Source organism: Poeciliopsis prolifica, unplaced genomic scaffold (assembly GCF_027474105.1).
Source record: "Poeciliopsis prolifica strain line A6 unplaced genomic scaffold, Auburn_PproV2 SCAFFOLD038, whole genome shotgun sequence".
NCBI lineage: Eukaryota > Metazoa > Chordata > Actinopteri > Cyprinodontiformes > Poeciliidae > Poeciliopsis > Poeciliopsis prolifica.
Window position 1 is genome coordinate 4713086 of NW_026562413.1, and position 20023 is coordinate 4733108.

General features: G+C 38.8%; 1 protein-coding gene across 1 annotated transcript; it reads left to right on the forward strand.

Moving 5' to 3' along the window:
• Positions 1–2244: 2244 nt before the first annotated feature.
• Positions 2245–19986, forward strand: cap2 (cyclase associated actin cytoskeleton regulatory protein 2). The gene is made up of 13 exons (XM_055054065.1): positions 2245–2457; positions 6577–6704; positions 6803–6897; positions 8778–8855; positions 13082–13225; positions 13759–13844; positions 14783–14888; positions 17127–17319; positions 17771–17934; positions 18019–18142; positions 18225–18307; positions 19038–19181; positions 19298–19986. The coding sequence occupies exons 2-13, from the start codon at positions 6587–6589 to the stop codon at positions 19379–19381; spliced, it is 1419 nt and encodes a 472-aa protein (XP_054910040.1). The 5' UTR covers positions 2245–2457; positions 6577–6586; the 3' UTR covers positions 19382–19986.
• Positions 19987–20023: the final 37 nt, after the last annotated feature.

Genomic DNA, 20023 nt, shown 5'->3' on the forward strand with positions numbered 1-20023 from the left:
GCAGAAAATAAACTGAATCTGTGTCATGTTTGAAATTATGAATGGTATCTGTCATGATTTGCGGTGTGAGGTGGTGAGGGAGATGCGATGAACCTAGGTAGTTGAGTGAGAAATTTGATTCAATAGTGAAATGCACAAAAATCCAAAATCCAGGCAGCACAGAAAGAACGGGAGGCTCCGGCTCAATACTGGTAGCAACTGGAAAACGAGAGAAATCTGACCGCAGACTTGACACGACTAGACAAGACGAGATGTAATAGACAAGGAACATGGGAGGGATTAAATACACAGAGGGTCATCAGGGAACGAGAAACAACTGGGAACAATCAAGGGGTAGACATGTCAACACCAGACTCAATAGACACAGAAACCTAAAATAAAGACAAAGAAAACTCACAGTCCTCACAGTATCATTTGCTTCATAGTTCATTGGAATCAACTTTTCTTGTTTAGCATTTCTTTGACATTTTACCAAATACATAGGAACAATTTGTACACTGGAGACTGAATTTTAATGATTGAAATTCTTGGAAATGTAATTCTGAATGGGATTTTGAATTTACTCTCTTAAATCAGCCACTTTTTTGTGAGATTACGCTGTAGGAGCTGAACTGATTCAAAATCTAAAATAGATGGCTAACAATTTGGTGCAGCAGTCTCCAGCAGGAAACATGGGGAAGCCCATGCAGAGCCGTCAAAAGCAGCGGAACCAGGTCCCTGTTCTTTGTGCAGCAGAAGGTCGACTCAGAGGAACATGGACGTTTGCTGCTGCTGCTGCAGTGGCAGCTGACAACATGCAGCACTTGAGACAGATGCTCCTGACAGAAGGATATTTGAGTCCTGAGGAGGAGAAATGCAGAAAAACGTTTGTCTTGATCCATCTTTAAGCAAAACTCCCAAACATCTTAAAGGAGTTTAACGTCGTGTTGTTTTATATTTATGCATATTTTTATGCAACTATATGTGTAATTTTGATCTGTGTAACATGTTGGCCATTCTCAGTTTATTTTATTTTTGTGCCGTTATGCTAAACTTGTCTCCTATGTATGTTATTCTAGATACATGCATGTTTTCATTGTTATTTAGGTGTTTCAAATCTCTTTGTCATTATTTGTCTTCTATGTTCATATTTTCAGAGAACGTCACTAGACAAGGTTTCATGAGACACATTTTAATCTATTTCCTACTTATAACGCTACTTATACCACAAAATAAGAGCGGTAAAAGATAAAAAAAAAAACAATGATAAAGGTAAATTAAACTAAACACTCCACGCTTTGTTGCTTTAGGTTTTCCCAGGTTTGTGTGGAAACGAGTGACACATGATAAAGTATCTGAGGTGTCAGTCTATCAATGATTTATTCATTTTCTCATCAATAAATCATGCAGAAGGGAGTGAGCTGCTCCTCCTTTGCCTTGCTTCTCTCAGCTTAAGGGAGTATTTTGGTCAGTGGTGAAACCAGAAGCGACATGTTGCTGCTGGAGCGCGACTGTGGCGCAGCATCAGTACAGAAAACCCTCGAACACGAACCCAGAAACTGGCTTGTCTTAGTTTAAATGTCAGGTTCCTAAAAGTTATAACTACAGGTTGCTTATTATTTTTTGAAAATATAAGGGAATGATCAGCAAATTAGATTCAACACTGAGAGCGCCACCTTCTGGGAACTATCTGGGAATGTTCTCTGAGGATTCTGAAGAAAAGCATTGCCACAGAATGATACTGCCACCACTGTGTCTTCAAGTGGCACACATATCTATTCTTCTACTTTGTTGTACTGCTTTCCTCCTACATCATTGTTAATCTTGAGAAATATTTCAGACTGGATTTATCTTTTTCTTCACATTAAAGACGCCGTCATTATCATGTTGTCAAAAGAATCAGGCGCCAACATTAAAACACATTTTACAAGTAAGACAATTAAAATGACCGTAAACCCTACAGACAAAATACTTTATTTTCATTTTTTCTCATTTGGTTTTAGGTTGCTTTTTCTTCTTTTTTTTTTTTTTTTTTGTTGACTCCTAATTGAAGCAGGATGATTTAGAAACCCAGATATTCCCATGCTGATCCAGACTGGAAGAGGCTACAGTGAAGACTCACATGAAGGTTAAAGGAACACAGACCCGGGCAGGGGCCGCCGCTCTATCTGTCATCTATTTTTAGCGGACGACAGACAAGTTTTCAAGCTTGTCTGTCCGCTTCAGAGGGGAAATTCACTGAGTCACAGTCCGGGTCTGGGTCTCTGAGGTTCTCGGGTTCACCGTGTTGCTTAATTAGGACATCCCGGAAGAGTGCGACCGGAGCTCCTTGCTGCTGCTGCTGCTGCGCGCAGCCGAGAGGGGAGGACGCACCGGACCGCATGGTGAAGGCGCACAGCCCAGAACAAACCGGACGGGAATACTAACAAACCCAACTCAAGACGACGGCAGAAACTTACTGAGGAGCAAAGGAGGGAGGTAAGGTGTTTCTATAGGATGTTTTAGGTAGACTTTATCCAGTGACAGGGAGGAGCAGAGGGTCCTGCGTACTGGTGGGTGGAGATGTGCGCGTCCCAGAGCAAATGGTCAAACATCTTCACTGCTCCGTGTTTTTTTCCCATTCCCCCTGCGGTGTGGGTGTATTTTAATCACTATGGAGGTGATTTTATGACATGACTAAGCAGTGAAAGTCAGGATCACCTTTTGTAATGTTACAAGCAACACAATAATAACACCGATGCGATTTCAGAGAATCAAATCTCAGTTAGGTTTGCGCCAATCTGGGAGCTTCATTGTTTTCTAATCTGAGGTCTATGAAACCTCACAAACTGATGAGAAATAAATGAGCTGATGTCTGACTCAAAGAACAAAACACAGATTCAACATTAGTTTTGTTTTGAATTGTCTTCACAATGATTTCATGCATTTGAAATTAAATCTACTTTAGTTTTGTCTTGCACTTGTTTTTTCTTGTATTTTGTCTTTCTATGCAGGAGTTTTTTCTGTGCCACCTATGAAATATTACGGGAATATCATTCACCGCACATGTTCAGAATTTTATTTGTGATTTATTATTAATATTGTCTGCATAGACTTCAGGGTTTTCCTACCTAGTTCAGCAGCTTATTGTCTCAGGAAGTGCAGCCCAGCACTCCGAGGCCTGCAGTGGGTCCATTGCAACAAACGGCAGGCTGTGGCCCAATATAGCCCCAAAGATCAGATACCAGGGCACAGGATCCACAAGCTGAAATCCTTCAGGACCACGTGTTGCTTTCCCAGCTGTTGATTTTTCCATCTTTACACTGTGGACATCAAAACACACCTCTGAGAACAAGTGTAGTTTTAAAAACGTACCGCAAGAGAATCGATTTGACTGCAACATTTTCTTATTTGCTTCATAATTTTTCTGGAACAAGCCAAAAAAAGAAGAAAGAAAAAGAAGAAAAAAGCTGATTGTTGGGGGATTTCATTAATATTGAAGACCACATGAAAGCAAACAAAAGCACAACTGCAGGAGTCTTCATATCACCATGGAGAATTTGGCCGACTGACAACAAGACCAGTTCAGATGCTGGATATTTTTTGCTTGTGCAAAGTTTGACCAGCAGTAGGAAACAGAAACACACAGATTCTGTACTCCATCCATTTTCCCACATTTTGTCAAATTACAACCACAAACTTAATCACTCAATAGTGTACAATTTAAAGAAAAGGTCACATTTTAATATTTTTTGACTAATAAAAATCTTAAAAGTGTGGCATGCTTTGGAGCTGCAGGTCTATTGAAGTATGCCTGTACCAGCTATAAACATGTAGACACTGAAACTCAATCTTTATATGATCTAGATTCTTAGATTACTGAGAATCATCAGTCAGTCATTAACAATTTCACACGTATGTAATTTTAGCATCAATGTACTGTTTTTAAATTATCAGTGTAAAATGGGAGACTTGTAAAGATTGTTTTTTACATGGGCGATCGTCATTTCAGATGACTGATGATCGGTAATCACAGATTCTTAATCAAAATTAGGCCCAGGCTTTGACTAGACCATACCAACATCAAAAATGTATTCCTTCATGACAGAAAAATATAACTTAAATGAATCTGTCAGTTCCATTGGATTCATAAAAACAGTCAAATAATCGGTGAAATGCAATCAAAGTAGTCCATTATCAGAGGCTTTCTTGCCAACTTCTGGTTTGTAGATGTTAAAAAGTTTTCTGCTAGTAAATTATTCCAATAATATGCTGCAAAATACTGTGAAAAGTTTTTAATTATTCCAGTTTCTTTAAGCATGGAGAGCCAGACTCTTGTGAACTGTTTTGAAACTGGTCAGAGGTTTTCTAAGCTTTCTTAAGGTCTGACTTTTCTTTTGTGTTATCTTATTTTCTGTGCACTTCTTGTATCTGACCATGTCAATTATGCAGTAGACATTTTAAAAAAATAATCAAATGAATAGAGATCTACTCTGAAGTCCTATCAATGGATGTGTGGGGCTGCATGGTGCCACAGTTGGTAGCACTGCAGCAAGAAGGTCCTGGGTTCAGAATATTATTTGAGGTCTTTGTGCATGGATTTTGCATGTTCTACCTGTGCATGTGTGGATTCTTTCTGGAAACTCCCACAGTCCAAAACCATGACTGTTAGGTGAATTGGCCTCTTTAAATTGCTGTTATGTGGGGATGAGTGTACATGGTTGTCTGTCCTGTTTGTCTCTATGTTGCCCTCTGACCCTGCAAGGACAAGTGGATTTTAGAAAATGGATAAAGGATGAGTGTGATTAAATAAAACAATCCTTTGCTGATTAAATGCACCTATAAATAATTTGCTTTAGAGAAAGAAAAAATGATACAAAGATCGAAGAGCGGAGAGGTTCACCATCTTTCAGTTTATCGTGTATTGCAGGAAAAACTTCATGCATATGTCGAAGGTATAAATATCTACTGAAGCTGAAATTTTATTTGTTTCTGCCAAATTGTGGTTTTTATAACAGGTTAAGCTAGTAACCTATTATAGCTTAACCTATGTGACATATCCAAAATATTCTTTTGCTCTTTATGTGCCTATATAATTTAAAGTTAGGCTTAGAAAAAAAGAAAAAAGAAAACCAATAGTAGACATAAATAAAAAAAATATTTTTTTGGAAAGCCTTGTGAATTCGTGTTTCCTACTTTGTGTTCAGTTTATAATATCCCTCCTGAAAAATGTAACCTCACAGGTGGTGTGAAGTTGAGTTGAGATGAATCTGTTTCCCCTGGCTCCTTGTGTTTTCCTCAGTTTCCATCAGTAGTCGATGTAGTAATCCTAGCAGGAGCGCTCCAGGTTTCAGGAGTTCATGTTGCGGCTGCCCGCAAAGCAGAAATAACATCTGAGTCTCAGGACAGGCATCTGTCACTGCTGGGAGACTTCTCAACCACCTCCATCAGGGCATGTTTGCTGCTCATGGTCCATAATCATGAGCAGAAATTAACAAACAGGGGACATTATTAAACCTGGTACACTCCTTTTGTGTGTTTTTAAAATTCTTTCTGTAAACTAGAAATATCACTGTATTGTAATGTGTGTTGAAGGTGGCAGGTGTCAGATTGGAGAGTGTGTGTTACCCAGCAGTAGTTTGCATAAACATGCAGTGGATAGCTGGATCGAATTCCCCTTTTGGCTGACTAATAAATATTGGAAGCAGGCCTGCATTGTCTCAGGATGAGCCGTACGGCTGGGCAGTGTTAAAACGGATTAGCTAAGTTTGGATAACAGTTCAGCTCAAAACTTAAGCAAAATATCTGTTTTAGTAAGTATGAAATGTAATCAGTCTGAGATTTTGATTAAGTTTTTATACATCTAACTGTGCAGTGCTGTACTAATACATTTATAACCCTTAAATCGTGTTACATTTTGTCACAACCACAAACTTCAATATCACCAATTTCTTAAAGTTATGGCCTAAATCTTTATTATTATTATTATTATTATTATTATTATTATTATTATTATTATTATTATTATTATTATTATTATTCTCCCTAATTATCTCTTGGAAAGAAACTGTGGTTTTCTTTTGTGATAAAAAAAAAGATCTAGGTCATTAATTTATAAAGTTGATGACTGATGTAATTCATTGGGATTTTTTTTTTTTTTTTTGTAGATCAACATAAAGTATTAGTAATAATAAAATTGGACTAGAAAAGCTTAAGTGGCTCAAAAACCATGTATCATTATCCTTCATCTTCACAATTATTCTCCATTTTGTGTCAGTCTATCAAATAGAATCCAAATTTTACATCTAACACGAATGAATATGAATATTATTGCGATGCACTGATCATAAAAATGTTTTCTCATTTTGGACTCTTGCCGTCTTTTTAAGTCTTCTTGTCTCTTCAACTCAGTTGTATGATGGATTTGTGTGTTTAAGGTCAAAACCTGTGAACGCTGCATCAAAGCCAAACAACTTAAACACCAACTGTCTTAATATTCAACAAGCTGCACTTCCCACAATGAAGTCATTGTGAAAATCAGAGTAAAAGCATAGTTTCAGAACATCTTCCAGTGATGTCTAGTTCACTAAAATAACTCATTTCTGTTTTTGTTTCCAGGATAGTCACAATGGAGGATTTAATGCAGCGGTTGGAGCGGGCTGTGACTCGCATGGAGGAAATATCCGTCACAATGCAGGCGTCCAGCAACATGCTCAATGGGAACTGTGTCAATGGTGTAGATGGAGGTGAGTCGGCGCTTAAAAACATTTGTTGAAATGTTTCCCTGCTGTTCTGTAGCCACAATGGGGAAATGAATAGAGGATTTCTGTGTATGCGCTTTCAGGTCCGAGTGTGGAGGTCTTTGACGTTCTGCTGAAAGGTCCACTGTCAGATTATCTGAAGTGCAGCAGAGCTATAGGAAGTGAAGTGGAGAAACATGTAAGTCTCTTTATTTAAACAGGACAACAAATAACCGCTGTTATTTATAGTATAAGAATTTTCTAACTTTTAGCCTATAACATCAATTTGAAAAAGAACAGAATTTTAAATTTAAAAAATTGTAATAAATGAATGTAACAGGATAATCACTTTCTGTAACAAAAGTGTTTTGATCTGTATTTGAAATACAAAATATATGCAAATAACCATCTGCATGTTCTGTCCATGTCATCAACGTTTGTCGGTTTCTGGAAGAGGAGTCGTCACAAGGAACTGATCAATTACAAGCAGATTTTGCAGATAATTCTGGAGCTCCTCTCCAGATTTTGCAGTTTTTGTACTGTTTTCACAAAACAGTATAAAAACAGTATTGCAGGACACATTATAGTTAACTTTGGTCACAATGAAGCCTACTCGGAGCGCTCCCTTTTCTGTTGAAATGTGATTTAGAATATTTTGCAAATGTTTTTGTGAAAATATTCTAAAATATTCTAAAGAAAATCCAAAAGATTGTCTGGAGACGAAATCCAAAATATAAAAGCTTGCTTCGGCTTCACAGCTCTCTTTTTTTTCTGGCTCTGTCTTTGGATAGTTTTGAAAATAATTTTACCAAATGTCTCATAAACACATGAGACATTTAGACATGAATGTACCACAAAATAAATAAATATTTAATCAAATGTTGAAATAATTTATTTAAGACACTCAATGTGTCATTAAAGTGAAGCTTAACATTTAACTGACCACTTATTTATTTCATGGCACATTTAATTAATGACTTAATTATGTATTTATTTATTTAATTTTGTCCTTTTGACCTTACATAATACATTAATAAACATAAATTTGATCAGTTTGCTTTTCTTCCTTTATGTTAGCTTGTGAGAGTTTCTGTGTTTTCACAGTCGTTGCCTATGAGGAGGCTGGAGATGAACATTTGAAAGGTTTTTATAATACTCAGTTTTAAGCAGCAGCTGCAGTTAAAACTGAGCTGGAAGAAGAAATCCTTTTTGCTTTCTCATGGACTAAAATGTATCTAAAGTGATCTCATTAATGTGGAAGTGTTTATACACAGCACACAAGGAGTATTTGTTCAAATGTTAGGAAAGAATCTTTAATTGAAATCTTATCTTGAGCCGCTTTAATAAAAGTTAGACCATCAAAGCCAAACAAAAAAAGAGTGGCTCCAATCTAAGCAAATCACTGTTGTGTGAAGTGGAGTGGGTTCAGTTCTCATTTCCCTGGACAGCAGTGTGTAAACAGTGAGGACTGCTCCTCTCCAGATCCCGCTCTTTGAAAGACACACACACGTCTGGACAGCTGAAGAGTCCAGACGTGTGTGTGGGAGGTCTGTGGTCTTCACATTTCTGCACAATGGCAACAACTTTCTTTTCTCTCCAAAACCTATAGAAAGAAAAGCAGAACTTTGACCCCACGTTTTAACTATAACTGGTAGTTTAAACTTTTTAAGTCTGCAGATCTTAAAATCACGCAACACAACAGAGAGGGCTTCAGAACTGAGGAATGATGGATGCCTGTATTTTCAATGCACTTATTTTTGTTTCTATCTCTGTGTCTCATCACTGGTCTGAGTGGAGGAGGGATCTGTGTGTGAGTGTAACTGAGAACCCGAGGCAGTTTTTTTTTTTTTTAAGATTTCAGAGCCCCTTATATGGAGAAAAGTTCCCTGGTGGTTCCTCTGGCCCATGACTTGAGGTCTCAAACACACACAGGATTCACATGGCTGGAAATAACCCCAATCTGTGTGTGGGTGTGTGTGCTGGCTGGTTTCACAATAACAATCTCGCAATGATACTGCCAATAGGTTGGCAAAAATATGTTTTCAGTCAAAATCTGTGTTAATCTTTCCAATTTTGCAGGCCGAGATGGTGAATGAGGCGCTGCAGACTCAGAGAACGTTTCTTCAGATGGCTTCCACGCACCAGGCACCGGCACAGGTAAATCAGCTCAATGTTTTCACACCAAAACATGCAACTATAAATGCAGAGAAACTCTGAAACAGGGCGGTGATCACTTTGGATGTTAATTAGCAAAGAAACAGTCTGGATTTGTCTGCAGAAATGATCAAAGGGTAAGTTCCATTTATGGGATTCAACAAATCTGTGCTGATCAGTTAATGTGGAAACAACATGATGTTAATAAAGCTGTAAATCATGAATTACTGACAGCTTTAGTAGATTTTATGTCCTCACCCACAGCATTTTAACAAACCAGAAGAGTCATAAAACTTAAAAACATGTTCTCTTTTTGACAAATAAAGTTCTTATTTATGTTTTTACAACATCTCATTATTTTATTCCAAACTGAGGTATAAGAAACTGGATGAGGTTATTGATCCTCCAAACAAACATGGCTGCACAGATCAAAATAACGCCACAATTTCTGTACTGGCGTCCTGTCAGAAAACCCAAATTAAGCTCCACCATGATGTTCAGGTGTGAGCGATGAAAAATAAACCTCCCCGATGGAGAGCACCTGCAGTGCAGAGTTATGGTTATGTAGCACCTGCAGCACAACTCTCTGTTTTACGCAACTTCATGCTGCTGCATGCATTCAAAAGCGTGACGATTCCTCCATTAGGGCTGAGCAGACCCGTGATTAGACCCTCTCTCAGCTTTTCACTGAAAGCAAAGTCAAACAAAACACCTTCAGCATGCATACCAGTGATGCTGCAAATCCAAGAACGTTGATCCACTGAGCTACAGGAAAATATTTCCATTTGCTCTGTAAGGCTCTGTAGCAAACAGCGGCAGTACGGTTCTGGAGATCAGTGTCTCGGTCCTGCGTGAGAGAGAGCCTGTGTTCCCCCAGCAGACCAGGCCCATGCAGAGGGATTATTCTGCTCTTTGACCAGGAAAACTGCTAATGCAACACATTCCCAAAATGCCAAACGGCAGAAGAAAAAGAGGGTTGTGACAGAAAGCCGTGTATGAAAGAAGTGATAGTGATATCATCCCTCTGGACTGTGCTGTTTGTGTGCTGTGTGCTGGTGTCAGAGGGTCCACCAGGAAGTGAGCACTTCCAACCTGTCAGGCCATTGGCTAAGAGGGAGAGAGAAAAAGCTTTCAGGCAGAGCCCGGAAAGCAAACAAGGAAGTTGTTTGGGTTTCACGAAGAGAGGGCGGAAGAGGCAGAAATGACAACATTTATTTTGAGTTTCACTTCAGGCATGTAAAATCTGCCACAAAGTTTTCTTTGACTTTTGAAAGATACACCAGCTGCCTCTCTTGATCATCCTGGCCTTCTTTTGTGTCCTCTTTTCTTCAGCTCATGGAAGGTGGTTGATTTTGTGTCTAGTAAAAGACGACTGTGTTTATTTATTGTCTTTATTCAGTTTTGCCATATTAGCTCCCTCCATTTTGCTTGCTTATTTAATTTATTGTTTTCTCTTTGATTGGTGTCATTTTTCTCCTCTGGTTTGTTTACTCCTCTAGTTCCAGTACAGTTCTCTGTATTTATCATTCACCTTCCCTCAGGTCACCAGTTTTCTCCTCTGCCTGCCTGTTTCTGTTTTCCACTGATTAATCTCCTGGTTGCTTTGTAATTTACACCTCTCAGTAAATATGCTCATAAGTTCTCATTGTTCCTCCTGTATTATTACTTGTTATTTTCCTTGTGATGTTTCAGTTTTTCCTGCTAACTACTCCTCTGCTTCAATTGACGAGACTTGAACACTAACATTCAGTGATTCTCTCCAATAAATCTGAGTTTAAGCAATAACATAAAGAATGGCAACATTTAGCATATTCCCTAGTAGAGACGTACTGAAAGATTTCAAGCAAAAAACTGCTGTGTGTAAGATAGAAATCCATTTAGCATTTTTCTTCTTTTTTGAAATTATGCAATGCTTTGCATGGTTCTGTCATATAAAATGCCTAAAAATATAGAATCTGTTTAGAGATCTTATAAGATTTTATAAGTCTGATTTCATAAGACATATAAAAATGTCTTACAAAATTAGACCCTGTTGGTGAGAAGTTATGCTATTTTAATAAACTTGTATTTTTCAGCAGGATAGGGTAAAACACTGGTGTCTTTTTTATGAAATGGCATATATTAGCTGGGAGAGGTCGAAGTAGCAATGCTTTCTGTGCACAGTCGAGACTAAAACCTCCCAGATTCCCTGGGTAAAATCACAAACCTCCCACTCTCAGAAATAAAACCTCCTCACCATACATTTATTTAGCTGCAGTGTCCAGTGCAGCTGTAAAACAGTGATAAATAAATCTGGGCAATACCCCCTCTACTTTCTTTCACCCTTTCTCTTTCAAACACACACACACACACACACACACACACACACACACACACACACACACACACACACACACACAACACACACACACACACGCACACACACACACACACACACACACACACACACACACGCATTTCACAAAGTTCTGGCCTTTCTCTCCTGCGCTGCGCTGTTGTGCTCTGACTTTTTATGGACATGTTCTATATTTGAGCCTGTAGTCAGTGCGAGAGATAGAGAGTCTGAGTGAAACACAGAGAAAGGAAGGCAAAGAAAGCAGCGTGACCTCAGGTTGGCCGGTTAACGTGACTAGGCTTGTTTCTACACGTTGCGGGTCTAGGATGTTCACACACACAGACAGACAGTTTAAATCCCTGTAACAGGATGAAGCCTATTCTGATCCAGTGTTTTAATATTAAGACATACGGCTCAGTTAATTTGCTTTATAGGCTCACTTTAATTGATAGGATGTATGTCTGCTTATTAATATATTTCTAATATTCTAACAGATATTAATGCTTTGATTTTCACCATTTCACTATAGCTCAGTTTTTGAACTAAGTCTCCATCCCAGTTTAAACTTGTCTGCATTTCCTCATACTGAAATGAAATGAACTTTTAAAACACTTTTCAGAAACACAATCAAAATCAGCTTTTATGTTTTGATTGATTGTGTGCACATGCGAGGAATTTGACTTCAAAATCAAGCACTGACAGCGTACATTTACAAATTATGAATGCATGAGCTTTAGATGAAATGAAATGGGGATAAATAGGAACTATATATATACATATATCTGCAGCCTTTGGAGGAAAAAAAGGATTGTGAAGGTGAAAATATGCATTTTTCTTTCAATTATTCACTGTGTTAAGCAGACAAATGGTCTGTTTCTGTGGCAGCTGTTTCTTTTGTTTCTTTGTAGCACCAGCCTGAAGATGAAAGTCTGAACAGTTTGTGTCCAGGATGTGTGGGGTCTGCATAGACCGTAGCTGGCCTTTTTTGACCAAAGTTGATTCTCCCTCATGCGATGTGGGTCTCTGCTGCTCTTGCAGTTAAAATACATTTCTGATTAATTTTTTTCTCACCTCATACTGATTCCATACTTTTTTTTATCTTGCTACAATGGAAACCATAGTTTCAATTGTATGATTGTAGTTTCACCTGACAATTTTCTCCTAGTTTGAACTTGACAGGTAGTTCAAAATACTTTCTGTCAAGTATTTTGAACATCCAAGAGGTGTGATTACCTTTACAAAATACTATTACATTGTGACAAAAGTCGAGTGGCAAATACAGTTTCAAGGAACATGGTTCTGGGAAGGAATTTACAAAGAGAAAATCTCACTCTGGCTTTTTCCACCTTATCCAGTGTTATTTGGTTTTGTTGCTGTGCACTCAGGCATGCAGGAAATTCTTGAAACTTGCTCACCATGGTCAGTATTTCTTTGATTTCCATCACACAGAAGCTTAAAAGGAAACTCTTTTAGTCTCTGGCTGCAGCTTATTAACAGTATATATTTCATACAGCTCTGGGTTCAGGGTGGGAGATGTTTGATTGGTAAACTGTAAACACTGGAGGAGCTGGACGCCTTACAAGGCCAGAGGGATCTCCCCATGGACGGAGGAATGTCGGAAAGAAAAGGAGCGATGGGGAAAGGTGGATAAGAGCTGGGAGGCACGCTAAGCTGAAGCTAAGATCTGGAAGATCCAGTGGAAAAAATGTCATAAAATTAGACCCTGTTCTAAGAGCTCGTTTAGTGTGTGGACGGGTGGAGGAGGGCAGATGAAAATCATCTGAAGCATTTCTGTAAACTATCAATCCAAAGAGACCCCATGTCGACGTCCTTTTGAATATTTTCTTCCTCTTTTGCTGCTATTCTGTTAATTTACCAATGTTTGCTTTTGCAGATGGAGCTCCAAGACCTCCTGAAGCCAATTTCCGATCACATCCAGGAGATCCAGAACTTCAGGGAGCGAAACCGAGGCAGCTCGCTCTTCAACCACCTGTCGGCCGTCAGCGAGAGCATTCCCGCACTGGGCTGGGTGGCAGTGGTACGAAACGAGAATATAATGAAGTAAAATCTGATCAGGAGAGCTAGGGGTGGACGACATGAAGTTTAATCACAATATTTTTTATAATAATAAAAGTATACACAAAAGCAGGTGTGTATGCCCACACCTACTGATAACTGTTTATCTGGATTTAAGAAAATATGAAATAATTGTAAAAGAAATAAAGTCTAGAGTTGAGATGCATTTCAAAAGGCCTTATTTGCAGGGTTTCTATTTCCCCTCAATAGACGGGCTTGGAAATGGTCTCAGCATTTCCAAATAAATGTCATTTTTATCCAGATCACAGCTGCCTCTCTATAGGACCTTAAAGCTGACTCTGATCTGTGTTAATCATGAAGGCACCTTCCCCAAATTTATCAAAAGCATACTGAACTTTCAAATATCAGAGTGAACTTCTCAGCTTTTACCCCTCAGATGGAGACAAATCTGCAGTGGAGGCGAGGCGTTTGTGTCTCTGCCAGGATGAGGAAAGACTTTCTCATGAGAGCGCATCTTTTCTGTTCCCGTCCCAGAGTCAGAAACCAGGTCCGTACGTGAAGGAGATGAACGATGCAGCAACCTTCTACACCAACAGAGTGCTGAAGGACTACAAGGAAACGTAAGTATGCTTCAGAAGTAATGATAATATTGACACTACTTTCTGATGAGGACAGGACTTTATTGTGTTCTTTAATATTTTAAAAGGTTGGTGCGTAAAGAGAAAGTGATGTTTGATAATCTTTAAATAGGATTTACATAAGAAGGTTGTTTTTTTTTGTTTTGTTTTTTTTTGTCAAGTGAACCATTTCTGTGTTGGTTTGTCATTATTATCCCAACAGAAGACCCAGTGGTAACCCATTCTCAGCTTTGGCAGTTTTATGCAAAATTTCCTCGTGTTTCAAAGAGTTAATGAATCCCTTCGCTCTAAAAAATGTTCCACAGTTTTTTGGAGAGAAACAAACTCACAGGATATGTCGTTGGCTGTACCTAATGGGTCAATATGAAGATGTTATGTGGACTTGGCAAACCCGAGATGCCATTCTTTGCTGTAGTTCTTGACCAGTGAGCATTACAATTAGTTTTATTATCCTTCTGTTTTGCTGCACCTGCTAGCAGTAAATATGAGTCCCTTGTCCAGCTTTGTTTGTCACATGAGATGTTTTCTACTGTTCAATTGCTTTTCTGACTATTTGGGCAAATAGCTACTTTATCGTTAAGTGCCTTCTTTTGTTTTTCCATTTTTTAAAAAATGACATTAGATTTATATATCACTTTTAGTCGGTAGGTAGCTGAAGTTAGATGAGTTATTATTATTATTATGTGGCATATTCTCTTCCTCTAAAAGTGTTTTGTTCAAAAATGTTTTAAAGCTACTTTCAATGATCATTCATTTCCAGCAAACGTTTTATAGTTCTATGAGATCTGGTCCATTCCTAGTTGTTCCCTTTTAGTTTATTTTTGCTCTACTTAGTTTATTTTTGCTCTACTCTTCCTCCTTCTTCCTGTTTTGTCTGTCCCGTTGGTCTCCTCTGTCCCTCGCGCTCTCTGTTCTCCCAGCGACAGACGTCATGTGGACTGGGTACACGCCTACCTGTCGATCTGGACCGAGATGCAGTCCTTCATCAAGCAGCACCACACCACAGGGCTGGTGTGGAGCAAGACTGTGAGTCGGATTCTTTTGTAATTACAACAATCTCAATTAATTCTGTTGTCTTTTCCAACATGTGCTGGTAAGCAGAAGAAAATCACTGGTGTGTTATCTCAGCTGTGGTTCTGCTCTGATATTTTTAAACCAGCTAGGTTTTCCTTTTTCTTCTTTTTTTCTTGCAAACATTTCCATTTTTAGAGATATGGCAGCAGGGGTTACATAAACCACTGCAGAGAGCATGAATGAATGAATGAACTTCTCCTCAGTGGCTGCACATCACAGGTCTCTGCAGGGCTCTCAAAACACCGTCCACTCCCACACACACTCCTGGTTTTGGAAGCGTCTGCTCAGGAACTCCTCAGTTGATAATTTGACCTTTTTCTGGTTCAAATTAATAAGTATACTCAAACCTTTTTTTCTTTTTGCATTTTCTCATTTTAAAACTACAAACTTTAAGGAATTCTTGCAATATACCAACAAACAGTGGTGCATAATAACAAAGTGGTAGGAAAATAATACACGATTCTCTAAATTTCTTTAACATAAAAGACAGAAAAGTGTGGCTTTCAAGTGTACTCGCCCCCTTCACTCCGGTGTGCCTGAATAAAATTCATGGCAACAAACTTTCTTCTGAAATCACCAAATACAGAGTCAGACTGTGTGTAATTTAATCTTAGTGAACAAAAAGGAACTAAGGTAAAACATCTCAAGCTTTGAGCATCTCATTTACTGCATCATCTTAAATTAATCTGATTATGTGATCTCAAAACATGGCTAATGGATCAGCGAATGCATGCAAGTATCGGCCAATTCCAATACGAGAAAAGAAAGGCACAAATATCAGCCAAAAAATCAGCCAGTCGACTTCTAATTTGAAACAGTCGCCATATTTTGTGGAGGTTTTCAAATCTGTCTCCAGAATTTACAAAGTTCTCCAACATGACGAAACTTCAGGCCAAGAAATTTCTTATGGCTCCCGCTAAAACCACAGTGTGTCTTTGTTCCGCATGCATTTCTCTCTGGGCTAATCAGCCTCAATAAACCCAGGTGCATCGCTGAGTTTTAGGGACAGCTGCTTCTCCATGTTTGCGCTAAAAATCATATTCTTCTACTTTAATGAGAGGATAAATATCTGTGTGATGCTGAACAACTGTGACCACATGTGCTTTCTGTACGCGGAAACCTGAGAGGCTGTTTGTGTCAGCTGCTGCTCCTGCTGTCAGACGACAGAGCTGCTGTGTGTGCGTGCACAAGCAGGGAAGTGTGCTGCTCTAACAGGTGGTCCTCAGGGTTTACTTGAATGGAGGATTTCTTCACAGAGGAGCCTCGACAAAAGGGGCCTGTGTGCATTCGCTGCCTGTGCCGTAACCTAAACTGCAGGGCTGCTTGCTGGTCGGCACAGCTGCCATCTGCCGCTCATTTACGGGTTTAGTGACAGAGCCATTCTCTCACATGCAGACACATGTACGTACGGTCCGGCCGCAGCACAACAGCGCAAAGAAAGAGGGCCGGAGTTGGGGCTTAAAGTCTGAAATAAAAAACCACAGCAGCAAACTGTTCCAGCAAGTTAGTGCGCCTGTCAGTGCCGCACTTTTTACAACTTGAGTCAGTGAGCTGCCAAATATTTGTTCCAGCTGTCCTCTGTGGGCTTACTGATAACCAGGTCCTGGCCTGCAGTCTGTGTTAACTGTGCAGCATGAGATAATTTAAGCCAGAAAAAGACTTTACCTTTTTTCTCTCTGGCTCTATAGATCTCTCAATAAGTTTATTGCTGATTTAATGACCTCCACTAGTCAGTCTGTCTTCTTTACATCCTGCCAGAACATTCCAACATAAGACATTTTTCATGTCTTGTGTTTTCTCACCTCCATCAGATTTTTCCCTTTTGGTTTCAGTTTTTATTAGTTAGTTTGGGATTGTTTTTTGTTTGTTGACCACCTGTTGTTCTCATCAACTCTTTTTTCCTGGCCTAATAAATTTAGGACAGATTTATTTGGTTGAATTGTTGAGTTTGAATTGTGTTTTGTGTCACTAAGCTTTAAATTTTTCAGCTGAGAATCGTGTCATTTGGGAGACAAAAAGTCATGAAGAAGTATTTGTCCTATCAAGAACTCCACTAAGAGTACTAAGAGTATTTCCTGTACAACACTCCCTCAAATGGACAATTTGAATACTACAGCTGCTGATTCCAAAACATGTCACAGCTTTAAGTTTTCCTCAACCACAATGTAGACCATTTTTTTCGTCCCACAGGGTCCCATTGCTCCTCTCTTAGACTCGTCTCCGCCACCCAGTGCTCCCTGTCCGCCGCCTCCCCCTCCTCCGCCTCCTCCTGGCCCTCCTCCGGACTTCACTGATGATGACTCCAAGCTTCAAGAAGGCAGTGCAACACCTCAACACTCAGCTTTGTTTGCCCAGCTCAACCAGGGCATGGACATCACTAAAGGTAAACCCAATACTGGCCTCTACTGATCAGAATGAACATCCTGATTCAGGCGTTTGATTTGTGTTCCAGTCTTTACTTGTTCTAAAGTGTATTCTTTGTGTCACGTTCATTATTCTGCACAGTGGTTCTTTCAAGGCTGTCGCTTGACGCTGGACTTTTTTGTCACTGATTTTCCTTCCACTAAACTTTTTATCAATATCCTTTCATGTTGCACTCTGTAAACAACCAAACTCCTTAGTAATACCCAGGTTAGATTGTCCTCCATAGAGAGAGTGTCAAGGAATGTCTGCTGGACACATTTCTGTAAGCTTAATATATTTATTTGGAGATAAATTTTATTAAGAAACATATTAGCAAAAATAAAAATTTATACACAAGTTTTGCTTTTTAAATAAAATGACTGGTGTAAATTGAACATTTGATTTACTGAGATCTATTTGTACATGTCTAGGTCTGAAGCATGTCTCAGATGAGCAGAAGACTCATAAGAACCCCAACCTTCGTTCTCAAGCATCACCGCTTAAAACCAAAGATCCGCAGCATGCGAACACTCCCAAAGCAGCGGCCCAGAAAAGACTCCCTCTGCTGGAGCTGGAGGGAAAAAAGTGGAGGGTGGTACGCAAAACTTAAATTGATATTGACCCCCTTTACCATGATTCATCATGCTCTCATGCGTGTGCCTTGTCTTGCTTGATGAAGGAAAACTTTGAGCAGAAACACGACTTAGTGATTGAGGAGACCGAGTTGAAACAGGTGGTGTACGTCTTTGGCTGCAACAACTCCACCCTGCAGGTCAAAGGCAAAATTAACTCCATCATCGTAGGTGAGCTTCCGAGACATAGAGCTGTGATTGTACACTCCTTCTAACAATTTCTCTAAGCTTGGCTTGTTTGGTCTTTCCCCAGATAACTGTAAAAAGCTCGGCCTGGTTTTTGAGAATGCTGTTGGGATCGTAGAGATCATCAACTCTAGAAGCATCCAGCTGCAGGTTAGTAAAGATATATATAACCTGAACTATTTCAGGTTATATAGATGATATTTGGCCAATTATCACCTTTAAATTTGTCCAGTTTAGCCCTGTCCTTCTAACCCTTGTTACTATATGGACCAAAAGAGACATAATTGAATAAACACTTAAATAAATATCTAAAAAAAAAAGTGACATTCGAAATGTGTGAATGTCTTAAAATACTGCCATAGTAGCTCAACAACAAATATACATTTTATTTAAACATATTTTTATGCATTTAATTATTTTTATTTTTAAGTCCCTCACAGCAAGACATCTTACATTTATTTAAACTTCCGTTACCAATCAGAGTTAATGAATAGATTCAAGACTGATATAGCAAAAGATGATTTATCTAGTTAACTTTCTGTCCAGCTGAACCAATCAAATTTTAACTATTTTTAGTTTATTTCACCTCAGAGCAAAACAATTTATACAAAATATATTTTCAGATATTTTTTTTATTGAGTTGTACATTTAAATATAAAATTTTTCATTTGATAAGTTATTGATATTTAAATAATTATGGAAACAATTATTTATTCAACTTTCCCATTTCCAGTTTTATTAAAACTATGGCATACGTAAATTAATAAATGCCTTGTTTATTCATTCATGATATTGTGGTGCACTGTACAGCGGTTAGTTTTTCAAGATGTTAAAACAAACCAGTGACCTGCCAGGTGATTTTATTCCCTCCTCTCTGCAGGTGTTGGGAGTTGTTCCTACTATTTCCATCAACAAGACCGAGGGCTGCCAGGTCTACCTGAGCAAAGCCGCTCTGAAGTGCGACATCGTCAGCGCCAAGAGCTCTGAGATGAACATCCTGATCCCAGCAGGAGACGATGACTATGTGAGTGAGAAAGCAGGAGGAAGGCTCCACACTCAGAGATAAGCTTATCGGTTTGTGGGGACATTATGTTTTGCTGATGAACTCAGCTGGATCTTTTAGATTTGCTTTCTTTGCAGAGGGAGTTTCCCGTCCCGGAGCAGTTCAAGACCGTTTGGGACGGCTCCAAGCTGGTGACAGAACCTACTGAGATTGCAGGATGAGATGCATGTCAGGAATCCCTTTTAAATACGTTCACACCCCCTTGAATGTTTTCACCTTTTGATAGATAGTCAGTTGAACCTCTACAACTGTATTTGTGACTTTACAATTAGTTTTCTTTGGGGGGACACTTTTCAGCTGTTAAATCTCCCCACCCCCACAGCTAGATCAGATTACACTGAATCACACCTAGAGCCCATCTGTTACATGTCTGTGCCATAGCAATAAAGGCATTTATATGAGACCATGTAGCTACTGAAAATTAAATCTTTAAATATAAAACTAACATTTTATATTTTATCTGACCTGTATTGTTTATTCCTATTTTAGTTCTGAGGTTTTTGCATTTATAGCTGCTGGAATCAGTAAAAGAATTGAGCTCAGATGAATGTAATACACTTAGATGTGCTGCTTTGAATTACAAATATGCAATTTGTCTGTAGTATAATTTAGCACTTGTTATGTTTTATACATCACTTTAATTTGTAATAAAATCAAGCACAGAGCACTGACATAAGACAGATAGAAATATACATGAAACTAATGTTTAATATACAAGAAATTTATGTAATGCTTGTCATTTTTCAAATAAAGGAAATATCTCTCAGCTCTGGCTCGCGAGAACGTTCGCTAGTAGAAGAAAA